The sequence below is a fragment of the Sturnus vulgaris genome, chromosome 17, assembly GCF_052056855.1.
Source record: "Sturnus vulgaris isolate bStuVul1 chromosome 17, bStuVul1.hap1, whole genome shotgun sequence".
NCBI classification, from domain to species: Eukaryota; Metazoa; Chordata; class Aves; order Passeriformes; family Sturnidae; genus Sturnus; species Sturnus vulgaris.
In genome coordinates this window covers 4,323,792-4,347,000 of record NC_142259.1, presented here as the reverse complement: position 1 = coordinate 4,347,000, position 23,209 = coordinate 4,323,792, and the positions used below count along the sequence as shown (strand labels likewise).

At 43.8% G+C, this 23,209-nt stretch overlaps 1 protein-coding gene across 1 annotated transcript in view; it reads right to left on the bottom strand.

The window, feature by feature from the left end:
• The window catches only part of CDH4 (cadherin 4), a 420,603-nt gene extending 397,932 nt beyond the window's left edge, over positions 1 to 22,671 (bottom strand). Inside the window, exons 1-2 of the mRNA XM_088174755.1 lie at positions 22,512 to 22,671; positions 20,407 to 20,518 (exon numbers count right to left, since the gene is read on the bottom strand). Coding sequence (XP_088030881.1) covers positions 20,407 to 20,518; positions 22,512 to 22,577 — 178 coding nt within the window. The 5' untranslated portion in view covers positions 22,578 to 22,671. The remainder of the gene's footprint in view (positions 1 to 20,406; positions 20,519 to 22,511) is intronic.
• Positions 22,672 to 23,209: the final 538 nt, after the last annotated feature.

Here is a 23,209-nt window from a genome sequence, read left to right as displayed (position 1 = left end):
TAGCTCTAAGTTTTTAACGGCGACAAATGTCAAGAGACAGATCTAAAATTCAAGCTGTAGCAAATCCAAAACCACTCAGAGCACCCAAATATGAACCTTCATCTTTATTCTTTGCAGATTAATAAACACGTTCTGATAACTCTTCTTCCAACTGATTTGACCTATTTCATTGAAATGTGATGTAGGAATAATGGACTGAAGGATGCAAATTGTAAAATATCCTTTAAAGCCACCTGTGCAGAAACGACACACCATTTGTGGCTTGCAAATGCAGAAGGAGTCAGCTACACAAGCACAGGTGAGGAGCTCCCACAGCAGGAAATCCTCCAGGCTGATGGCATTCCATTGACAAAAGCGTGTCTGGGTGGGTGATCAGAGGGGGCACCACGCTGCTGCTTTGTTCCCTTCAGTTGGCTGTGCTGGCTTCTGTAATGAGCATCAACGTCTGAGTAACACATCTAGGGAGGAATCCTTTCATTCTCTTCTCCAGAAGGTGCAGAATGAAAAGAAACAAAGCAATCAGCTGGTTTCTGCTGAAGCATTCTGGTGCCAATTGCAGATTTGAGAATGGAGTAAGATGTCCATCAGTGCCTGACAGCACACGAGCCCTGCCACTGCAGATATTATTTATTTTCCCTTATCTCATGTCATCATGCTGGCATGCTCCTTGCCATTTGCCTGGGTGTTTTCTAGTCCTCCTTCAGGACTGCACAACCAGACATGGAAAATTTCCAGTGCCAGGAGCAGCTGAGCTGGGCCAGGTCCCAGGGTTGTCTGTCCTGCTCTAAAGGCCAGGTCTGTGACCACTGCCTCCCACCCAGCTCCAGTGAGGTGTAAGCTTCCACCTCTCTTTTATTACTTTCTCCCATCCATAGATGATCAAGCTTGAAGAATCTTTTTCAATTATACAGGTCTAGAGTGTGTATTCTTTCCTTTCTAAAGAAAAAACCATGTCCTTAAAGACAACAATAATACAGAAACTCCAAACCAAAACCAAAAGATAACATACCAAAACTTCCTGCACAGATTTCTGTATCACTCTGCTCTAAAACATCATCTGAGCAGGAGACTGAACAGCTACCCAAAGGCACCTCCTGTTTGTTTTATTAATTATTGACTTCAAGGTAAAAGCTGGGAGACCCCACACATGGCCAGGATCCCACTATGCCATTTGCTTTATAAACTCAGGTCAGGAAAACGGTTATCTCCATCTCAGAGATTATTTGCAATCTAAGAAAAGATCAAGAGGTACATACAGAAGAAGACAAGTGCCCCACTGAACCAGTGTTAGTCAATAAGTAAGAACAAACGAATTCACATTCAGCTTGCCGGTTGTTTTTATTTGAAGACATTTATTTCTGTCACATCCTGACAGAACTAATAGTAATTCATCACATGTACACCCAGAAAGGAGCAGCATGTCTGATCCCTGACAGACATCCATCACTTTGCCACAGGTTATACACAAGTCCTCAACAGAGAGACTACAATAGAGAATATATCTCCCATCTGAATTTGAGGAAATAGTTATGAGCAGTATACCCCTCCTTCTCTAAGCTTTGATCAAGGAGACTCAAGAAATATGTTCCACCACGCTTTGATTTCACTTGAGGGCTTTTTGTTATTTAAATAGTGAATAAAGATGACAGGCAAATACTCTAATTAGCACAAATATCTTGTTTCCTGAAACTTCGGGCAATTTTTAAACATCTCTTGCTCAATATTATTACCAAGCTCTCCATTCCCATCCCTGAGCTAGTGTGGGTCTTTTGTCTGACACAAAGACACTTTTCCCTTCCAGCTGTGGAAGGAAACAAGGCATTCCCACCTGCACCATCCTGCCCTCCTACATGGGAGTGGAGGGGCAGTGGGACCATGGATGCTCTCCCATTCCAGAGGGTCAGTGGATCCTGCTGGGCTAAGGCACATCTGCTGGGAGTCATTCAATCCCCATTTGCAAAGCTCAAGGGTCAAAGCATATTTCATTTCACTTGGTGGCTCCCTCCAAGGCAAGTCCCCCCACCTGCTGGAAAATCCATCAGGGCTCTTACTAAGTCTCCCTTGTTTTGGTTCTCTGTCAAAATCTTGATATTCCCTTCTCCTTTAAAGACACAACAATCACCAGCACAGAGCACAAACAACCTCTGCGGATCAGCAGGAATTTATTACAAGAAGATTGTTATATTTGGCTAAGAATATGCCAAAATCAATCAAGACAAACTTTATTAATGCATAAAAGCCATCACTGCTGGACTGCCCTCAGCCTGAAGCGTGAGGTGACGGAGTCCTCGCAGCATCGAGAGCTTGTGATAATTGAAGTCTGAAAATATTTCACAGAACAGCTGAAATACCAATTCATATTTAAAGAATATATTGAATTACCACAGATCACACAAAAAAGGTGACTAGAACTTATGTATTTTGTTGCTGAACTTTCAGCTCAGCATTTTAGAAAAGGCCATCTAGTTTTAACCTGGGTAAGTTGGAAAGATTATTCAACTAATGTCTTCTCTGGAAGACTGCAGCTCTGGTGCTAATAAGGGAATTTAATTAGATGGACAAGCCTTGACAGCAATCCGTTTCCAATACACTTAGTATTGGAATAGGTCTGGGAGTTCCATGATTTGCAGAAGAAATCCACTACTCAATGTGGAAAAATATCTCAAAGTTTTGACTAACCAAGACGCAGGCTCTTGTTTTTCTGACTTTATTTGTGACACACGTCACATTACACCAACAGATGAAACCCTGTTCCAAATGCACATGCTATCAAGTTTGAGAACTGATTTTTCCCTCTGCATTGATAATCTCACTAATTCCCTGGAAATCAGCTGAGGACAGCAGCCCATGCAGCAGCGCTTCCACACACCCACTGCTTCACCTCCCTGCAGCAGCACCCAAAGCCCCAGGACAGAGCAGAGCTGCTGAGCACGAGGGCTCGGTACAACCCCAAAACACGGTCTCTTTTAGGGTATTTACAACAAAAAAAGATGTGCACACAGATGAAAGGCACAGAATTTAAAAATGCACAAAGCCAGTACTGTCTAAGACTGTAGAGGGAAGCAGCCTGCCAGCAGGCTGATGGAACACCTGAGATAAAGTAGCACAATCAATAACAATGCTGCACCTTTAAAACCAGCAAGTACAACGTGATAAATTCATATCTCGGTGAAGTAGCAGAATAAAAATCTGCAACTACAATCAGCTAATTTAATGATACTTTATCAAGCACTCACATTTCCAACCACTGTTGTTCACGGCAGAATGAAGCCTGTGTAAAAATATGTCATGAGTCAATATGGCATTCTGCTGAAAAGACCCACATCATTAAAATCTTAAATAAGCTTTCATTAAATGAAATACATGAAATTAGCTCTTTCAAAATAACTTAATTAATCTACACATGCAGGTTGAACTCACAATCTGCCATTGTGGTCTTTTAAGCCGTTTATTTTCTTAAAGCTTTGTCAGAAGAAGGGTATTTTTTAATTGTTATTGCTTTTATAATATGGTGGGAAAGCACAGTTCCTTTACGAAAAGGACAAAGTATCCCTTGCAAACAGCAAGACACATTTTCATTGCTGCTCTGTATAGAGCACTGCCTTGTTAAGGCAATTTCAATCATTTTACGCATCTTCATTAAGTCAGATACGGTTCAGCTTCTCACAGAGGAAAACCTCAGCAGCTGCAGAGAAAAGGAGGGACAACAGATTCTTAAACAGAAAAGAGAAATTACCAGTTATCTAGCTTGAAATGAAGCCTCTGGGAAGCCCCATCTGCAGTCTCAGTCATTACAAATCACAATAATTACGTGAGCTCTCAGCCCATATATAAAATTTCAATACCTATGAAGAGCTGCAATACTGCAACGTCCACAACACAGAAACATTGCCAGCTCATTTTGCCAGGCTTCAGGCTACTTGTAACACCGAGAGAAGATGAATCAATAAAATGTTATCAGTAAAACAGTTTGATTCCTGCACAGTTAAGCGCAAGGCCACTTCTATATTTCAATCCCCTCAGGTCAATATAATTTTACACAGTTACCCAATTCTCAGCAGTGAAATGATACTGGTAGATGTTTCAGATATTCTAAAGCACTTATTTCTACATGGGGGGAAAAGAAAAAAGGACAAAAAAAAAGAATCTCTTGTTTCCTATCTGGTTCAAAGTTGAGTTTTTAGACCAGTCTTAAATGCAACTCTTTACCCCAGCTCCAGTACATTAAGTCCCTCTGAACAATTCCCTCAGCCAAATCCTGGGTGTCCCATTCACTCAGTGCTTAAACAGGCATTTTGGAAGAAAAAGAAGTCAAATCTGGATTTGGCCTTTCAGTTGAACCAAACCTGAGACATGAAATAAGATGTAATTTCTGCCTACTCAAGAAAATCAGCCCATTTAAGAAAATTGAACTATTCACCAATAAATTCTGCTAGGTTAGTCACCACAAGGGCTGAAGAAACTCTAAAATGCTGCTGACAAAGACTAACTGCACAGCTAATACAACATTTTGCCTCATACCCAGATAATTCTTCATGCATACTCTGAACTTCCAGCTTCCCACCTGGGTCTGCAACAAAATAATGCCTCAGGTTAATCACATAGCTCCAGAGAGCTGCATTTTTTGCATAAATAAGAGCAACAAGTGTGCTTCCAAGCCCAAGGAAGAAATAATCATGTCTAATAAACTGCAGTGCTCTAGAGACAGGGAATCCTCACAAGGAATCTCTTTTTAGATACAGGTCCACCTTCCTTGACTTAACTTGACAACATCCTAATGAAACAGAATAAACCTGTTATTGGACCAGCCACGGGCACTGCGAAGTCAAGGGCAATTGATTTCAGCTGGACAGGACCTTAGTCCCAAAAAGCCAAAAAAAAAAAAAAACAAACCCTCAATTTTATTTAATTTCACTACCAATTTCGTCTCATTTCTTTGCTTCATTAACTCCTGCACTACAGACAACACCAGTGCACTCAAAGGCAAAAAGTACATTTTGGGATTTTTTTATTGTAGTATGAGACTGTTTATTGCCATGTTCAGTTCTCAGCAAAAGTAATGAACATTTTAATAACAAGAAGATCCACAAAGCACCATCTTCTCTCCTGTCACAGCTCTTTTTAAAGGCTTACTTAATCTTCAATACTTAAAGGATTGTGGAAATATCAGAGGAACAAAGTTCTCCGGTTTATATGGTGCAATTCCCTTGCCACATATGTCTTATTGGGAAATCACACGGATTTCCCAAATACTGGCACTAAATTTTTTATTAGTTTAAAAATTAGCAGAAAAGGCCCAATTGCTAAGAAATAAAGCACACAAATTTATGGAAAGACAAAGCTGCACTAACCCATTAATTTTTATATTTTGTTATATCACCAAAACTGTTCTCATTACTTCCTTCTGAACAGGTTTCCTAATTGCAAAATTCTCAGACAGTAAAACTTAAGTGATCTCCATACTCTGCTTTCCTCCTAAATAATGAGCCAAGCACCGCAGACACTCACAGGAGGAAGAAGCCTGTCTATTTTACTAGAAGACTGAGCTCATGAAAATCCAACTGCATCAATCCTTCTTTTATTATTCTTTCAAACTTCCCAAATCAAATAACTTTCTTGAGCTTGGCTAGAGCCTTCTGAATAGAAATTCCACTGGGGGAAGAGGTTTTAGATTAACAGCACAATACATTCAGAAATCAATAGATAAACTCTCTGTGCAGCAGCTCTACCAGAGTCCATGGGACTGAACTAGGGCTCAGAAAATAGAACAAACCACTCAGAAACAAATTTCCTGATCTGCCCACTTTTGTTTTTGCAGTGAAACCAGCAACATGAACTTCACCTCTGTATCACACCCAGAGAATTGTTGCCTGATGTTCTGAATCAAGAATACTTTTTATTTGCAAAAATATATTCATCTTTGTATTAAAACCAGAGGGTTTTGTTTGGCGATGCTTTTCTTTTTTATTTCTAAACTACAGAGATAAAGCTGAAAGGCAATAATGCAACTCCAAGATAACCACATGTGGGGTGCCCATCCTGATATAATGCAAGCCCCTTAAGGCTATAAAACAACATGACTGCAAGTCAGGTAGGGAGAAGGGACAGAATTAAGCTTCTAAATTTATGGTGAAAATTCTTTAAGCCTGGTCTCAACTTCAGTCCAACACCTGGCTTGGACAGGATCAGCTTAGATTGTTCTCTATGCTGGAAGCAGGATGACTTTTACTTGATCTGTTTGACCTTTTCTCTCCTCATTACCAGTTGTTTTCTCCCTTAGCCAGAGTCCCTTTTGCAATCATGAGGATTGGAGGGGAAAGGGTAAATCAGAGCGAGAGCAGGACTTGGCCAAAGACAGTCAGACTAATTTCACTGCGAGCCCAACCGCAGAGCACAGCAGAGCTGGCTGTGCTCTGGAAATTCACAACGCCAGGAGCTGCCAGAGAACAGCAAACCTGCTCCTGCCTCTGCCCCAGTGCCTTGACAGCAGTCCCAGACATGCAGCCCTGCAGCATGTGAGCAGGGCACAGCTCACCACAAAGGGCATCTCCCCACTGCTCCCCCTTGGCTCAGCTGCTCAGATCAGATGACAAATGCACCTGGACTGAGACACGCAGGGAAATGGATTTCCCCAAATTCTGGTAAGCTGCGACAGCTCTGATGGCACAACCCCCCCTGCCTCATTAAATCCCGCAGTTGTTATTTATTATTTATTTATTATCCTGCATTTCTGTAAGGCAAATCTAAAGAAACACTGCCATGACAAACACACACAGTGGAGTTTTCATACTAACCTGATCCCCACGATGTCCCTTCCTCCATTAACAGAGCCCCACTTTAGTGCACCTCAACGTGACAATCAAAATATTTCCATCCTGCTGCCGTGAGCCTCACAAAGGGGCCGGGCGCCAAACCCAAAAATCCTTTGCAGCAAAGCAGAAGAGCTTTACACACAGCCAGAGCTCTCAGATGCCATGGGCTAGGATACCATGTTATAAGGCTGTAAAACTATGGCCTGTGGCTCCAGTCCAGCCTGCAGAGTAATTTAATCTAACTCACAAAGAAATCAGGGAAATGGCCTCTGCTGTGCTGAATCAGCAGTGCTGGAAGCCGTGCCACCCTCTATCAGCTCCTAAGAGAGTGCTTTGTCCACGGTGCCAACTCTGTGTAGAGCAGCTATTGGGCAGAAGAAAGGACCAGCAGGAATATTATGTGCCAGATTTTCAGTAGATGTAAGTCAGAATACTTCCAATGACTTGAGGAGCTGCACCGATTTACATCATCTCAGGATTATCGGGATTTACACCCACTGGAAGTTTCAATTCTCTTTTTTTGTCTTTTAATTAAAAGAATGGTGTAGACTTGGCAGCAGTTCGAGCCTTCAAGAGAGTAAGATTTGGGAAGGATCCTGAAAAAGTTTTAGGCTCAGGGAATGGCAATAAGCCATTTTTAGTTTAAAAAGATACAGTGGCCAAATTGAAATTCACAGGATGTACATAAATTCTGATCTATACATGAGCAATATACATAATCATATATTCTCACTCGTTACACTGGAGCTCCCTAAATATAACAATGGCAAAAGAACAGCAATAAATGAAAACTTTGTTCATTCAATCTGGTTATATATCACAAAAAACTATCAGCACAGATGTTATCCCTATTTATGAGCCACAACCAGCGCCAAAACAAATGCCATGTATTACTTAATTTTTTTCTGCTAACTGCAAGTGCCAAAAAAACGACTGCCACTGGGACTAGGAAAAAACACACAAGTGGAAAAAACAGGGGGTCCTGCTCCTGAGAAAGCAAGCCAACTAGGCAAAGTTTGGTTTGCTCTGATTTCCAAATAAACTCAGAATAAGCACAACATGTCTTGTGACCTCAGAGCAGTTTCTGCTGCTCATCTGCTCACCTCTCCAAGACAGATCCATCACAAACTTTAACAGATCTGCCTAAAGCCACCCTCAGAAACGTGCACACATCTCACCTGTTACCTACAGGTGACCATGATGGGGAGAGGGGAGGGAAGGGAAGGGGGGCTCTGGTGCCTGAGATCCTGAATTGGGGAACAGATTGATGCTTTAAGATCCAAAGTGAGCAGCACCCATAGTATGGCCAAGGGCAGAACTACACACAGCTGCTCTTCAAGCTCTTCCTGTGGCACAGTGACCCACTCCCAGCCCAGCTGAGCCTTCAGAAACACTTAAAAATGGCTTAGAAATAAACAGGCCACTGTTACCAGGGCAGTTCAGCTGATGTGTTACACAGGAACTTAAAAATAAACTGTTCCAAAAGCCACCTCAGGGAAGAAAAACTTAAGGCAAAATGCCTCTGTACTGGAGGAATGCAGCCTCATTCCATCACATCTTTTTCACTGCTCACCTCTGAACAGGTCAGTTCTAAATCTCCTTCTTTCAACGAGTCCAATTTAAATGTGTTCTTCAAAGGCTTCTGCAATTTTAGGAGTATTAAATTTTATACCTCTTAAGCTATTTATTAGCTGAGGAAGTACTTAATTGACATTCACCAGATATTAACTTTTTTTGAGCATGTGTTACAGATTTTGATATATAACCTTGAGGCTTTTTCTTTACTTTTTGTTGTTGCATTTGTTGGTTGGTTTCTTTGTTTTTCCTTTCTCAGGACAGCTCTCCTAAGAACAGATTTCTCAGTGTGTGGATTCTCTACAAATTCCTCCTGGAAGTGCAGACAGATAAACTGCAATAAAGGACTGCTCACAAGGGACCCCGATGCAGATGAAAGGTCAAAATCCACTCAGACTGTTAATAAACTGTAGCAGAAATATTGTCTTTGCCTTAAGTCTCCATAATTTGCACCACTTCTGGTGTTGTCCAGACCAAACATGAACCCTGGCCCAGCAGTTCTGTGGGGTCCCCAGGCACCCACAGCTATTCTTCCCACCCACCCTTATTTCCATTTTCTACTTTTTTTCCCCAGAACAACCCCACTCCACAGATGTCAACCTCTCCCTCTCACAGGTGCATTGCCAAAGGACACAACTGCTGCACTTACAGAACTCTGCTTCATCATCACATCTTCCAGGCAATGAAACTTGTTCTATTATTGCACAGGTAAAATTGGCTGTGCCACCACTGCTTGGTTCTGCTGCTCTTTAACAGGATACAGCCAAGGGAAGAAAGCAGAAAAGGAAAATAAAGCTTCTTTTTATTGAAAATACACGAAAATTCATTCTGGTGAAAGGCCTGATCTGCACCATCTCTACCAGAACACCACAGTTAATTCAGCACTCACAGGAATCCCCAGTGCCATGCACAGGGTGGGATTAAACCTCTGCTAAACCAACCCAAATACTGCCCACACAGCCCTGCATCAGAGCATTGCTGAGCCTGGAAATGCCCTCCAAGACCATCAGCCACTCACTGACCCTGTCCCCAAGAGCCACATCCTCATGGCTTTTAAATCCCCCCAAGGATGGGGACACCACTGCCCTGGGCAGCTGTGCCAGTGGTTAACAACATCTGCCCACCCTAAATCTCCCCACTTTCTTCTTGCCATGAGGTTTCAAAATTGGAGTAGTTTGCTTGCTAGCAGGTAATAGCAAGCAGCCTCTTAACTTTGAATTTATCTTATATCTGAGACTCAAAGCAAACAAAAAAAAAAATCTTTCAGTAAACTTTGCACAGAGATAATCAATCTCCTATTCAGTTATTTGAACAGGCATCTGGAGTTTAGCGTTCCAGAGATCACTGAACTTCTGACTAGGGTCTCCTCCTGCAATTTGAAAAGAGGATGGGGAAATCTTTGGGTGCAATCCAAGCATTTTTGATAGTTGCAATCCTTGAATATTTCATCACTCCAAATCTTGCTTCGACCAATAGTTTCTCTTTCATCCCATCAACCATACACACATTTTTCTTCATCTGTAACCTGTCCCTCCTGACCACAGGCAAAGGAAAAATCCAAACAATATGAAATTTTTTTTTCATAATGCCATTTACCTACATTGCTTTAGCCTCTACAGAGGACCAAAAGGAAGCATTGAATCAACTGAAAAATGTTCAGAAGCCCATAAAAAGGTAAATAAGTGGAAGTTTACTTTCAAAATAATTCAGGCACAAAATAAAAATATTTAAGGTTTATGGAGATGAGCAAAACAGTTGCCTTTCATGTGCAATTGTGTAAACCTGTTTTGAAGGGAGTAAAGCAACGAGCCAGTAACATCAGGCTCCTAAAGGACAAGCAGCAGGGCACACAGGGTCTGAAACAATGACTTGTTCTGCCTCCCCAGGGAAGGATTTTCACTGGGAGCAAAATACTGGAAATTCTCTATCCCAGCTCTTTTTCCCCTCTAAATTGAGATGCTCCAGAAGATTTCAGCAGTCCCTTCCTCCAGCACAGGGAGCAGCAAGAATCTGCCTTTCTTCAGTGACCAAAACACACAGGAGTGATGGGCAAAATTAAAGAGAGACACTAAACAGTAAAATATTTAAGTGTGGGCTAGGCCTCCTAAAAAGCTCTGTGAATAATACAAATCTATAAAAACAGGCAGTGCAACATCCAGCTGGTCTGTGTAGGGTGAACACCTTGCTTTCCTCACCTTCCAAGATGAGCTGGGGAATGGGAGCACAGCAAAGGTGGAAATCCCCAGCCAGCAGCGGAAACAGATTTTACCAAACCCCATATCCAGGTACAGCACTGCTTTAGCTTTAATTTAATCCTGTTCTTTCAGCTCACGTTGGGATTAGTAACAGCTCTGTCCATAGTAATGTCTTTTTAGGAGCAGACCTCCAGCATCCTGAGGAAAGCCAACTTGAACATTCTGTCCTGTAGCCTGGACATACCTCGGGTCCAGCACTTGAGCTGGGGCATTTAAACATCCCAGTGGGCAGAGAATTCCAGCAGTCCTTCCCCTCCAACAACATCATTTTATTGAAATTCCATCAACCTAGCCTTTTATCCTGGAATGTCTCTAGATGGTGAAAATTCAGGATTTGTAATTCTCATAAAAGTCTGGAAAAGTACTGACAACTGAAGACATTTGGAATTGTGTTTCCACAGATGCCAAAGGACAATATCAAGACATTAAAGGCTCTGTTCACCAAGCCACCATTCCAATTTTAGTTATTGAAATAACTTTACCCAGAGCATGTTTTAATGGTGCATGGTCAGAGCAGAAGGCTCTATCACATGGCTCTGCCACAGCCTGTTATGAACTGGGTTTGTTCAATCCTTTATTAACAGAACAGATAAAGGAATGCAGCATATGCTTGTTACATCTGCAAACCATACACAAGCAGGATGCAACTGCAACACTGTTGGATGTCGAGATCAGAATTCAAAACAACCCAAAGCAGTTAGATAAGGCTGATGATAAAACAAAAATAAGGTGTAATTCAACAAAAGAGGAGTAAGGTAACACGATTCAGCAGGATTAATCAACTACACATACAGAAAATGACTGGGTAGGTAGCAGTTCATCAAAAAAACGATGTGGGAGGTTATACTGGATCACAAGCTGAACATGAGTCAACAGTATCATACTGCTAAGAAAAAAAGCAATCATCACATTAGATAAATCAAGTGGAGTATTGCCTGCAAAACAGGCTAAGTAATATTCCCTGTCTGCTCAGCACTGTGAGACTTGGCTGGCAGTGTCCCATCAACCTGGAGTATCGTGTTAGTAACAAAGACAAGGCTCAGAGGAGGGAGCCAAGCACTACACACAAAAGGCAACAAATGAGAGGCTCAGCCCAGAGAGCCTGAAAAAAAATATTTTTGATTGTACTGGGGGCAGGGAAAATAAAAAAATAAAAATCAGCAACTGCTCTGTGTGTCCATGACAAACAGGTTTAAAGTGCATCAAGAGAGCTCCATTTAAACTCACAGGAAGGAAAGGGAAGCAATGAAATATATCGGCTTGGGTCCCCACCAATGGATCTTCAAGTCCCTATCAGGGACAAACCTGTTCCAAAGGAGCTGCTCATGCCCTGGAGAAGGAGTGTGCACAAGAAATCCTCCTGTGCTCCTCCAGCCCGGGATCTGAGCCCAGGAAACAGCAACACACAGGTCCAGGTGACACCACAAACAGCTCTTGGTGCAATCAGTGAGACCCACTGACAGAACTGTGGCATTTATACAGTTATCAGTTCACCCCCACTGACTGCATCAGGAACAAACAGGTTATTGAATTTCATACTTTAAACTAGTTCTGACTTGCACTTTATCACCTATAGCAATTTCTTTATTTTCCATCATCTTCCCAAGCTTGCACGTTTTTCTTTCCTATACCAGTAATTCCAATATGCTTTTCTTGCTACATGGTGAAGTAACAGGCATTTGTTCCACTGACCTGCCTTTTATGATTTTCTAGACATGAACTGACAGAGAGAGTTGATAGATACATAGCTCTGTATAGAAAAATTCTTGTAATCTTGACTATTTATCTTTGGATAATTGCTACATTCATAATTATTTTAAAGACGATTTCGTTTAATAAGGATTGGAATTACTACGAGACAAACTCATTGTAACAAAATTTTAGACTAAAAGTAATTTTCCTGACTAACCTCTGAACTGCTAGGAAATTGTGATTTATAATAGGCATAGTAATAGCCTTTAATGACTGCAGTGCTTCTGGGTATCAATGAAAACAGACTGGCTCATTTCAGAGCAGAAAGGGCATTTATTTTACTTTCTTCTCCTTCATGGGTGGCCCATACATGTCTTCAGGGTCCTTGGAGGAGCTTCCAAGACCCCCACTGTGCAGTGCACACAGTGGCTGCCATTACCACTCTGGTGTTAATGGGCTGCAGCTGATGTGACCCCGAGCAGCACAACTGAGTTACTGCCACTGGCTCTCTGCTGCACAATGCTGGCAAGTGGGGAGAAACAGCAGCAGTAATTTGAAAAAAAAAATAATAATAATCATTAGAATTTTGTACTGGAAGGGAGCAGGAAGAGGGAATGTGGATGCTGCAGCCTGGGGTCACAAGGCAGCGAGCACGGCTCAGTGTTCCCGATGACAGTGCAGCCCATATGCCAGAGCATTTGCCACTTCCCGCTCCCTCTGTGCCACTGCCAGCCAAAATTAATAAATAAATTAGGGATAATGAATACAAACAAGAAAAATCGCAAGCCTGTGGCAAAAAAAGAGATCTTGTTCAGCCCAAGCGTTTTTCACGTCGCAGAAAACTTGCTTAGGAAACAAACATCCTCCTGAAAGGAGCAGAGTAGCTGATATAAGACAAATATTTTGGGTTAAACAGTAACTCCACATGTTTTCTTTCATTCTACTAAAAATAAAGAGGAAACTGAGTGCTTTTTCAATGGAAGTGTAACATTTCCTTCTGCCAGGAGACAAACTATGCCTAGGTTAAGTCTGGACATTAATGGAAGCAAACAGCTGAATGCTGGTCCCTGGTGTTTCAATTATTCCCTCTTTAGAGGTTGTGCTTCCAAGAAATTAAAGAAACACAATTTCCCAGTAAAGAGCATGTTTTGCAGGCTGTTGCAATGTTTTTATCTAAAGCTGGGGGATTTGTATTTGAAGAAAAGCTCAGTTCACCTCTCTGTCTTTTCATCTATTCACCTGCAAAGAGCTTCCCAGGGCCAGAGCCCAGTGCAGGCTGCAGGGCTGCTTGCCCAAGCCCTGCTCAGAGCCAGCCCACATCCAGGTGGGCTCCAAGTATCTCCAAGAACAGAGACTTCTCTGAGATACCTCCTCCAGTATCTGACAACCCTCACACTGACAGTTTCTCCCCACATTTAAGTGCAGTGTCCTGCATTTCAGTGTTAGCACCCATTTTTCTTCTGCCCTTCCTCTGTGCACCTCATCTCAATACGCCCTCACAAGGAATTTATGCACAATTATAAAATCTCCTCCAGGCTAAACAACCCCAGCACTCCAAGCCTCTCCTTTCAGAAATACTAATAAATAAATATTTTTAAAAATCTAAACAAATATAGTATGGCATCCTGAGCAGTAAGAAAACCCTGCCAAGGACATTTCTGGGTTTCACATGGAAAAGCAATCCCGGGGTTCATGTAGGCACCAAAAGGAAAACTGAATGTGAAGCCAAATCCTCTTCAGAACCTTTGGCTGGGGCACAACAGGTGTGCATGCACAAAAAGGGACACAGATCAATTCCACTGAGCCTGCAGAGACTCCTGCAGTGCTCCACATCGGGATCCTGGGGAAACCTGTCTGGAATCACAGCCACAGGTTCATCCCAACACTCCTGTCAAACCACTCAAAGCTGGAGCTCCCAGAGGCAAGGACTGGGTTTTGCTTTTCAAACACCACTTTCTGGTCTTAGTTCTTGCTATTTCCATTTGCCTGAAAATAAAAAATTCCACTTGATACAGCAATGGCCCTAATTCTGAATATACCAGTAACCTCAAATCAAACAAACTCCCTTCTTTCCCTATGTTACTCAAATTCATTCTATGAGAAACATTAAGCAGCAGATTTCCAATGAAATCCTATCCTCTGTAGCTTTAATCTCTTCTTGCCCTTCAAATAAGACTTTTAAGTATTATCTATATTGCTAAAATATTCTATGAGCTGTGCACATGGCCCATGCTGCTGTGGAACCAAGCACTTCCCCAGCTTGAGTATGCAACGAAATAAGCTCCCTCTAAAAATACATGAGACTCATTTCCAGGGTAGAAATTAAGGCAGAAGGAGACCTGTACATAAATATCAATGAAATTAGGCAATGAGAACTGGCATCAGGTCAATGAAAATTAGGCAAGAAAATACTTCACTGCTAGAATAAATAAGTTTCAATTGCCACATGCAAAAAACAGTAATTTCCAGAATGCTTTCAGCATCTGCTCTGTGAGATCAGAGCTCATGAGCTCTGTCAGTGACAGTCAATTCCTGTACAAAGAACTGACTAACATTTTCCAACCTTAAAAGACCTAAAATGATCAGCTTAGTGTTCAAAACAACAGGTATTTCACAATAAATAACTAATTGATACTGTTCCAAACACAGCTTATTTCCTAAAAGCCTAAGCATAAATAAAGAAATGAATAAATTATTCAACAGAAATTGTTGTTTCATCTTCTTCCTTAATACCTATTTAGAATGCCTAATTCGAAGCAGCACAATTCTCTAACAGACAAATCCCTGAAAAAAGAGAGAAGCTTCAAGTCTGTTGTTGGAAAAGCAGATTTATTCAGATAAAAATCAGTTAACTCCCCAGAATGTAGAAAAATGTAATTCTGCTTGGGTTTGAGGAGTTTGGTTCAAAGCTGTGAACCAGAAAGCAATATATACAGTTATTAAACAGTGTAAGGGGATTAACTCTACAGAGTGTTATTGACTACTCCAGTCTCATTAACTGCAATTTTATTTAGATAAAAATGTCATCTTAAACATCATTTTTGTGTCAGAAGTTAGATCTGAAGAACAACATTAAAAATACATAGGCATCAGCAGTTCCCTGATCTGCAGCAGCTCTTTCTGGGATGTCCCCTGGAACTCAGGATGGAAATTATGGTTTTGATTTGCAACATGCCCATCACCAGAAACTGCTTTTAAAAGGAGTTGCTCTGTGCAATGTGAGAAGCGTTTTCTGAGAGGTAGCTTCACTGGAGCTTGTACCAGTTGAATACTGAAAGCTGATGCCTGCCTGCCTCGAGAAAGGAATGAAGAAAGGTGAGGGTGAGAGCTCTGGGTTCTCAGTGGATGCTCCCCTACTCCCAGATTTTATTAGGGAGCTGTGAAGCTAATTACGTGCACAATAACTTCAGTAACTGCTTTCCATGCAGAACCACAGACCAGAAAATAATGAAAACATGAATGGAAAAGCCTCTCTGCTTTATTCCACTCTGAGCAGCCTGGAGAAGGCACCAGAGCTGCTATTCCAGGAGGCTGCAGCAGAGCTGCTGCAAGCACTGAGCAACCCCTAAGAGATGCTCAAGGACCTCAGCAAACACCAGAGCAAATCCCAACATTCCTCGAGCCCTTCCCTTTCCAAAAGCACCCGTAGGACACACCAGAGGGCACCTGGAAAACACAGACTGTGGGTAGGGAAGCCTCAGACATCCACACACTCTCTGCAGACACACCTTGAGCTGCCTGTGGGAACCGAGCTCCTGCCAAAACTCACAGCAGATGGGTACCTGGCTATTTCCTGGACTCTAAACCCAGGAAAAGTGGGAAGCCTACACCACCTACAGTATTCTCCACTGTCCCAGGGAAACTGGAGATGCTGAGGTTCTTTGGTCTAGGCAGTCATTATTTTCTAAATAGTATTCACAGCCTTCCTCAGTTTTAATATAGGATATGGTGAGGGCTAAAATGGATGGAGAAATGATTTGAAATCTAAGTGGTGAGAACAAAAAGCTTTTGACCATGAAGAACAGCCTACCTCTCAAAAACTTACAAGAGATGCTCTCCATAGTGAATTCTTCTTAAAAAAAAAAAGGGGGTATTCTAGTAAAGCCTTTGTGAATTTTGTTTTTAACGAAGAATCATGCTAGTAAAAAATCCTAGAATAGAAGCAATTACATTTTTATGCATTTTCATGAGCTTGGCTACCTTTGGTTTCATACACTTGCTTAGAGCAGAACATGCTGGCAGAGTTTATTCATCTTTCCATATGAAAATAAACTGTGCTGCCACACACTTGTCCCCAAACGTGGCTGCCCACACAAGTGAAGTTCCCCTGCTCAGGGTATGCAGAGAAACATGAATCAGTGCAGATGAAGGGATGCACAGAAAACACAAAGAAGTGGCTGCAATCTCTCATCTGCTTGTGTTGTCTGCTGTGAGTTGTTTTGTTTAGGTGTGTTTGAGAGGTGCTGGAGCCACACTGGAGATACAATGCATTCAACACCCTGATGTCACTCCACCCACTGCCAGCCTCCACAGCCCCACAGAGTGCCAATTAAACCCAAACTTCTCATTCTGAAAACGCCTTTTTTTATTAATTATAATCTTTAAAAACACTACCAAAAAATCAAAAAGGGCATAAAGCCAATAGCAAGAGTATCTTATTGCACACCACTTTCAGCATCCTACTCCTTTCTCTCCTTGCCCAAGAGGCTGCTGATCTTCATCACTCCCAAACGCTGAGTTCACATCGGGGATCAGATCCCCTGGGACACTGCTGAACTGCTTCAGTGCAGCCCCTGCTCCCCACCCCTCAGCACCAATGCTCTCACCACGTTAAGTTAACATGAATAATTAACAAAGAGGAAAAGATCTCCGTGCCACAATCGCCCTCTGCCATACTGCAGACATGGAGATCTTCCCCTTAGGCTAAAGGAAAAAATACTTAACGAAGCTATCTTAAACATTATCATGCATCAGTGATCAAGACTAAGTTTATTATCCTGCAAACAAAAACAAAGACAAAAAAAAAGTCTAACAGATGACACCCCAGTAGCTTTCATTAAGAGATGCAGTGATGGCATTTCTGAGGAAGGCACTGGCTCCACAAATCACCTCAGCTACCACCCCATCAGCAGGCCACAGTGCTGGCAGTGATGTGCAGCGTGTGGTATTTGTGGCACTACTGGGGAAAACTATTTTAAGTTTAATTAACATGAAATTTTTAGAATGCAGATGCTTTTCATTTATACATAAAACAAAATGCCGTGACATTTCTCCCATCCATTTATCATAAACAAGTTAATTACTGTGTAACAAATAGCTCCTGCTAGAATCTGTATGTTTTGAGCATGTTAGAGAGCTGACTCAGGCAAATAAGATGAACCACAAAGTAGTAGCTAATAGCTTACGGCATACTTATAATAAAACAATGACTCTGTAAAAGCTCTTGTTGTCAAATTAAGGCTAAGCTATTTCCATTGGAATAAACCAATTATAAGCAGTCATTATCTGTTTAACTTGATTCAAACCTAGAATACTATAAACACTTTCATTTTGATGCATTCATAACAGTGCATATATTTGAGAGCTGGATATTGCAAAGCTTAAAAGGGAACTGCTAGGTTTATTTATTGCCACACAGCTCATCCTGAACCAGGGAATATCCAAACTTCCCCGTGCTGTGGAGGAATTTCACCACCATGCTGAGGTCTGCATGCTCCCCGATTTCTGATGGACAAACCTTCAGGGATAAAGTGTCCCAGGACTGCCCACCTCTCCTTCCCAAGGACAAGGTGAGATAAAGACCTCATGTTTGCCCTATGAAATCCCCTGAGAGCCATCCATGCTACAGACATGCTCTTTCCACCCCCCAGATTCCATGAAAGCACTGACAGGTGAATTTCTGCCTACTTTTTTTTTTTCTTTTTTTTTTTTAAATTCAGGCAAACAGTCCCATTTGGCCTGCAGATGAATTACTGAATGCTGATGAATAAGATGGTGGTAGCTGGCAGCAGAGCTTTGCGTGGTAAGATGGTGTGAAATAGTACATATGTCAATCTATCAAACATGATAATGTAAGCAATCTGAACCCATTTTTGGTCTGAACTATTGTACAATACTTCACCCAGATGGAAGAAAGAGATAAACATTTTATGCTTCAGACACATCAAGTGCTAGGAAGTAAAATTAAACCTAAACTGGAAAACTACCAATTTTACATGCTAGAGTGTATATAAAGAACAACACAAGCATGAAGAAGAATTTTCTTGCCCATTATTGTATAAATTAATTAGATATATTTGCTTCCTATGATAAACAACAGCATGTATTTGACTGCAGATTAAAAGATGCAAAGATGATAGTTGACTTATTAGCAAACACAGCGCTTGCACTTTTTTTTCTTCCTCCTTTTGTTGAGAAAATGCTCTTAAATCATGGGACAATGTTATCAGGACATGAATCTTCCGAGTGGGGCATGGATACATAACGTCCCCAGGGTGAGTTCAGCCCTAAATCAGAGGCAGGTTTGCCATGACTAATGCAAAACTACGACTGGTCCCTAAAGGATAAAATCAAATAGAAATATATTTTCATTCAAATCAACTTGACAGCCTGTGTAAATATAATTTCGTATTTTAAAATTGCCAGTTAAACCAGAAATGAAGTGACAGCCACTGTGCTGTTTTCAAAGTCACAGCCACCTCATGCCTCTGAACAGACCCTTCTGCTCCATCCCTGCTGTCCACCTCCATAAGCACAGCACAAGTTATCAAGCACTAAACTGCAAAAAACCACTCTTCTAAGCAAATATATTTATGATATGGCTTTCTACAGTACTCAAAGAACATTTTTTATCAAACAATTTGCAAAGCTAAAAGAGCATGAAATCTACTCAGTTTCCAGACTGACCTGTAAAGCCGCCTTCACGTTTGGGAAAAATTGCTACACAGTGTGTAAACTATTGGTATTTCATCTCTGGAGGGTTGCATAATCTTGAGCTTGTCCATCTCAATTCCCTCTTTGGTTACCCTTCAAACTAAAAATAAGCTCCCCAAGGTCTACTAATTAATGCCAGGCCAGTCAAGAGAGTTCCTGAACAGCAACACAGACAACTGGGCACAGGAACAGAAGCGATTGCCAACTCATGCAGAGCAAAAATGTCCAGTCCTGGATTCTGCTGAAGCCAGGGAGAACACTGACAACTCTCCCTCTCTTCTGAGAAAAATCAAAGTAACAGAGCAGGTGTTTGCTCTGGAGGAAGACAGAAATCCCAGCTTTCTGGCAGACAGACATGCATGTGAGCAAAATGTACCCAGGAAAACACTGCAAAGGGTTTATCAAGCCTTGAGTAGAGCACCAAGTCCTGATGTGCTCCCCAACTTCATGGGGTTCTGGGGAGGTGGGGTGGGATTCTGATCTGCAAAAATTCTCTTGGAATATTTTTCTGTGTCATGCAAATATAAAGTTTAATTATTTTTAACTTATAAAGGAGACAGATCAATACACAGGATAATCTACTGTTATTTGGATTACGAAGACATCTTCGAGTTTACAATCACAAAAGTGGTTATAATCCTGCAATTACTATAAAGCTAATTGGTAGTTTCTTTTTGCCTGTGTTTTCATGTTGTCAGTGGGGCAGTAATGAAAATGAATGCCACATTTGTGAACAGAATGTCTGTAGGCTTGTTTACCACATTTCCAACAACAACGTCTGCTTTATCATCCATTTCAAAGCAGAGATAATTTAGGGATCCTTGAATTTCATACATAAAAATACTTTCCAAAATATCAGATGCAGAGTTCCTTCAGACAGGGTGGGAGTGGGAGACTCAAGAGTGAAGTGATGACCTCGCATAGTGTAACAAACAATGCACCTGAAGCAGACAGCATACGGACTTGGAATGATTCATCTGTATTCAAAACTGTGCTCAGGTAAACCACTTAGTGTTTCATCCTCCTACAAACATAATTCTGCAGACAATTTCACCATCAAAACCAGCATCTTTAAGCCTCCTTTCACCTCCTGAAAATACAGTTATTGCAGAAGCTATTAAGCTTTTTATTCCACTTACCTTTGAGTAACTTCTGCCCTTCCATGATGTTCTGGGAGATGAATGCTGTGTAGTCTTGTTCTGAGAAGCCAGGCTTGCATGTGGGTCTAACTGTAAGATCCCCATTGTGTGCCTGCAAAAACAAAACAAGGAAAACGCACACCATGACTTTTGTCATTTGGGAAAACGTTTTGCACCCAGTGATGAAGTGTTTAGGCATGAGCAAACCTGAACAGTAAAGCAGTGTGCAAGCTGAAGTTGCCTGTGTTAGAGTGCCTATCTGTTGGAGTGGATCCATACTGTAGCTGAAAAAAATAAAATGGGCCAGCAATAGTTGCCTGACTACAAGAGAGCATTGTTTGTAGGAAGGCTGGAATACTGGGCACTGTCAGAAGAGGGGAGGAAACAAAGAGCAGCAATTCATCAAGGCGCTGTGCTCGCACTGGAGACACGTAAAGGCCTGATGCTGCAACACCCAAACCACCGAGGTTCGGTACTGAGAAACTGGGCAGAGCCCAGCATGGAACGGGGAGAAACACAGGAGCCTGTGACCAGGTGAGGACACCTTTCCTTCCCCTTCACCCCTGCAGAGCATCCCAGGCTCTGCCTGCTGCTGCGCTGGGACCCTCCCGGCTCTGCTCTTGCCCCGGCAGAGGGAAGGGATGGAGAGGATCCCAATTAAAAACGTAACAATGCACAGAATCGTGCACAACGTGCCAGCACCCACAGGGAAACTGCCAACGAAACACTCGCTGCACTTTTGGAGCGAGCAGAGGATCCAGCCCCCGGCACAGGGACAGGGCAGCCCAGGCTCCTTGGGATTCCCCGGCAGGGAAGGTCCCAGACCCCATCTCCAAAGGAACTCGCTGACAGCACACAAGCCCGTGATTTATGCCTAGCGAGTGCCAGGTGATTTACGCACTAACAAGTGCTGGTGGCAGGGGATTTCTAACGCGCCGGGGCTGTCGGCAGAGCCAGCCAGAGCATCGCTTAGCGATGCTGGCGGCACCTCCGCCGCCTCCAGAGCCGGCAGCGCCGGCTGCAGCCGGGGCACCGAGCGGCGCTTCCCCGGCAAAGTGCGATCCAGGCGGGCACTGCCTCCCCCGGGGGAAACATCGCAGCCCCTCGGGCCCCCCGAACACAGACAGCGCCGCATTAGAGAGAAGGGAAGAGGAGAGAAGGGTCCTTTCGGATGAGCTTAGTAAGCAGAACACAAGCCAATGTACTCGGCTTAAAATCACGCTCGAGAGACGGATGCCAGCTACTGCATGGGAAGCGCAAGGAAGCGGCGGCTCCGTTGGACTCTGACCGCGGCTGGCAAGATGTTGGCATTAGGAAACATTTCAGAGGGTTTCACCGAGGATAGCGGGTTTTGAATCGGAAATCACCCCATTATTAGAGCGGTGCTCGCTAGGCGAGAGCGCATCGGGGCTATTCCTGAGCACCAACCAGCCTCCACGAGACTCGGGACATCCTCACGGATCCAACTTGGCACCGGAGGATTAAGGCAGAAAAATAAGCGGCTCTTGTTCCCGCAGCCAGCCCAGCCCGAAACCCAGCAGCCGCCCGGCTCGCTCTGTAACACTGCAGCACGCGTTCAGCCGCTTGTTGATGTTCTACAGAAAACCTTCAATTTCAAGCGGCGTGGGAATAAAACCCTAAAAATCCCAAACTTTTCAGAGCATCTCCCCCGCAGCACGATCCGGGCCCGCTCGGTGGGTCTATTTGTAAAAAAATAAAAGTTCGGGGCTGCAGCGCGGCGCGGGCGGAGCGGGGCCGGGCGGGCAGCGCGGCGCGGCCGCGGGGGCTCCGCGGGGCTCGGAGCGGCTCCGCGCCGGGACGCGCCGCTGCCCACCAAGTTTCTCCGGCGAGGCGCAGCGCGGAGGGCAACTTGTGCCGGTATCGCGGCGGCACCTGAGCGGCGGCTCAATGAAAAGAAAAAAAACAACCAACAATTAAAAACTGCACGGCGGCGATTCGATTTTAAAAAAGGGCGGAGCGGCGGGGGCAGCGGCAGGAGCCGCGCGCGCCCACCACCATCCTCGCACCCCGAGCCCGAAGTTGGCGCGGAGGAGCCGCGGCGGGGATGGCTCCTCGCCCGCGCTTCCCCGGGGCGCCCCACTTACCGCCGCCGAGCCCCAGACGGGCAGGAGGAGCAGCAGCAGCAGCCGCCGCCTCGGGCCGGCCCTCATGTCGGCGGCGGGCGGGCGGAGCGGAGCGGAGCGCAGCGAGCGGAGCGCAGCGAGCGGAGCCGGCCGGGTCCCGCAGCCGCTCCGGGCTGCAGGTGAAGCGCCCGCCGCGCGCCGCCGCCGGCCCCGCCCCGCCCCGCGCGCGCGGGCACGCGCCGCTTAAAGCGACAGGCGCCGCCCCGCTGTGGGGGGAGCGCGAGCGGGGGGATGATGGTGATGATGGTGATGATAATAGTGATGATAATAGTGATTATGGTGATTATGGTGATAACGATGCTGGTGATGGTGGTGATTGTAGCGAAGGTGAAGGGGGAAAGGGGTTCGGCGGCGCTGGCGCTCCCTCTCTCAGCGCCCTGCCCGACCCTCGGCAGCCGCGTCTGTCCGGAGAAGAAACTTGCGTGTCCAAATTGTCGCGGAAAGCCGGTGTGTCCGTGGGAAGGAACCCCAAAGCAAGCAGGCAGCGCATGCCGAGGTGGTGCAGGGAGGTGATGGAGTTCACGGCTTCAAGGCTGGTCGGTGCTGGTGATGCCAAGGTTGTGGTTTGGTCCCCGCCGTTCACTGAAGGGTTGGATTTGAAGATGTTCCGTGCCCCTTCCAGCTCAGATCGGTGATTCCCTGAGCATCAAGTCCAACCA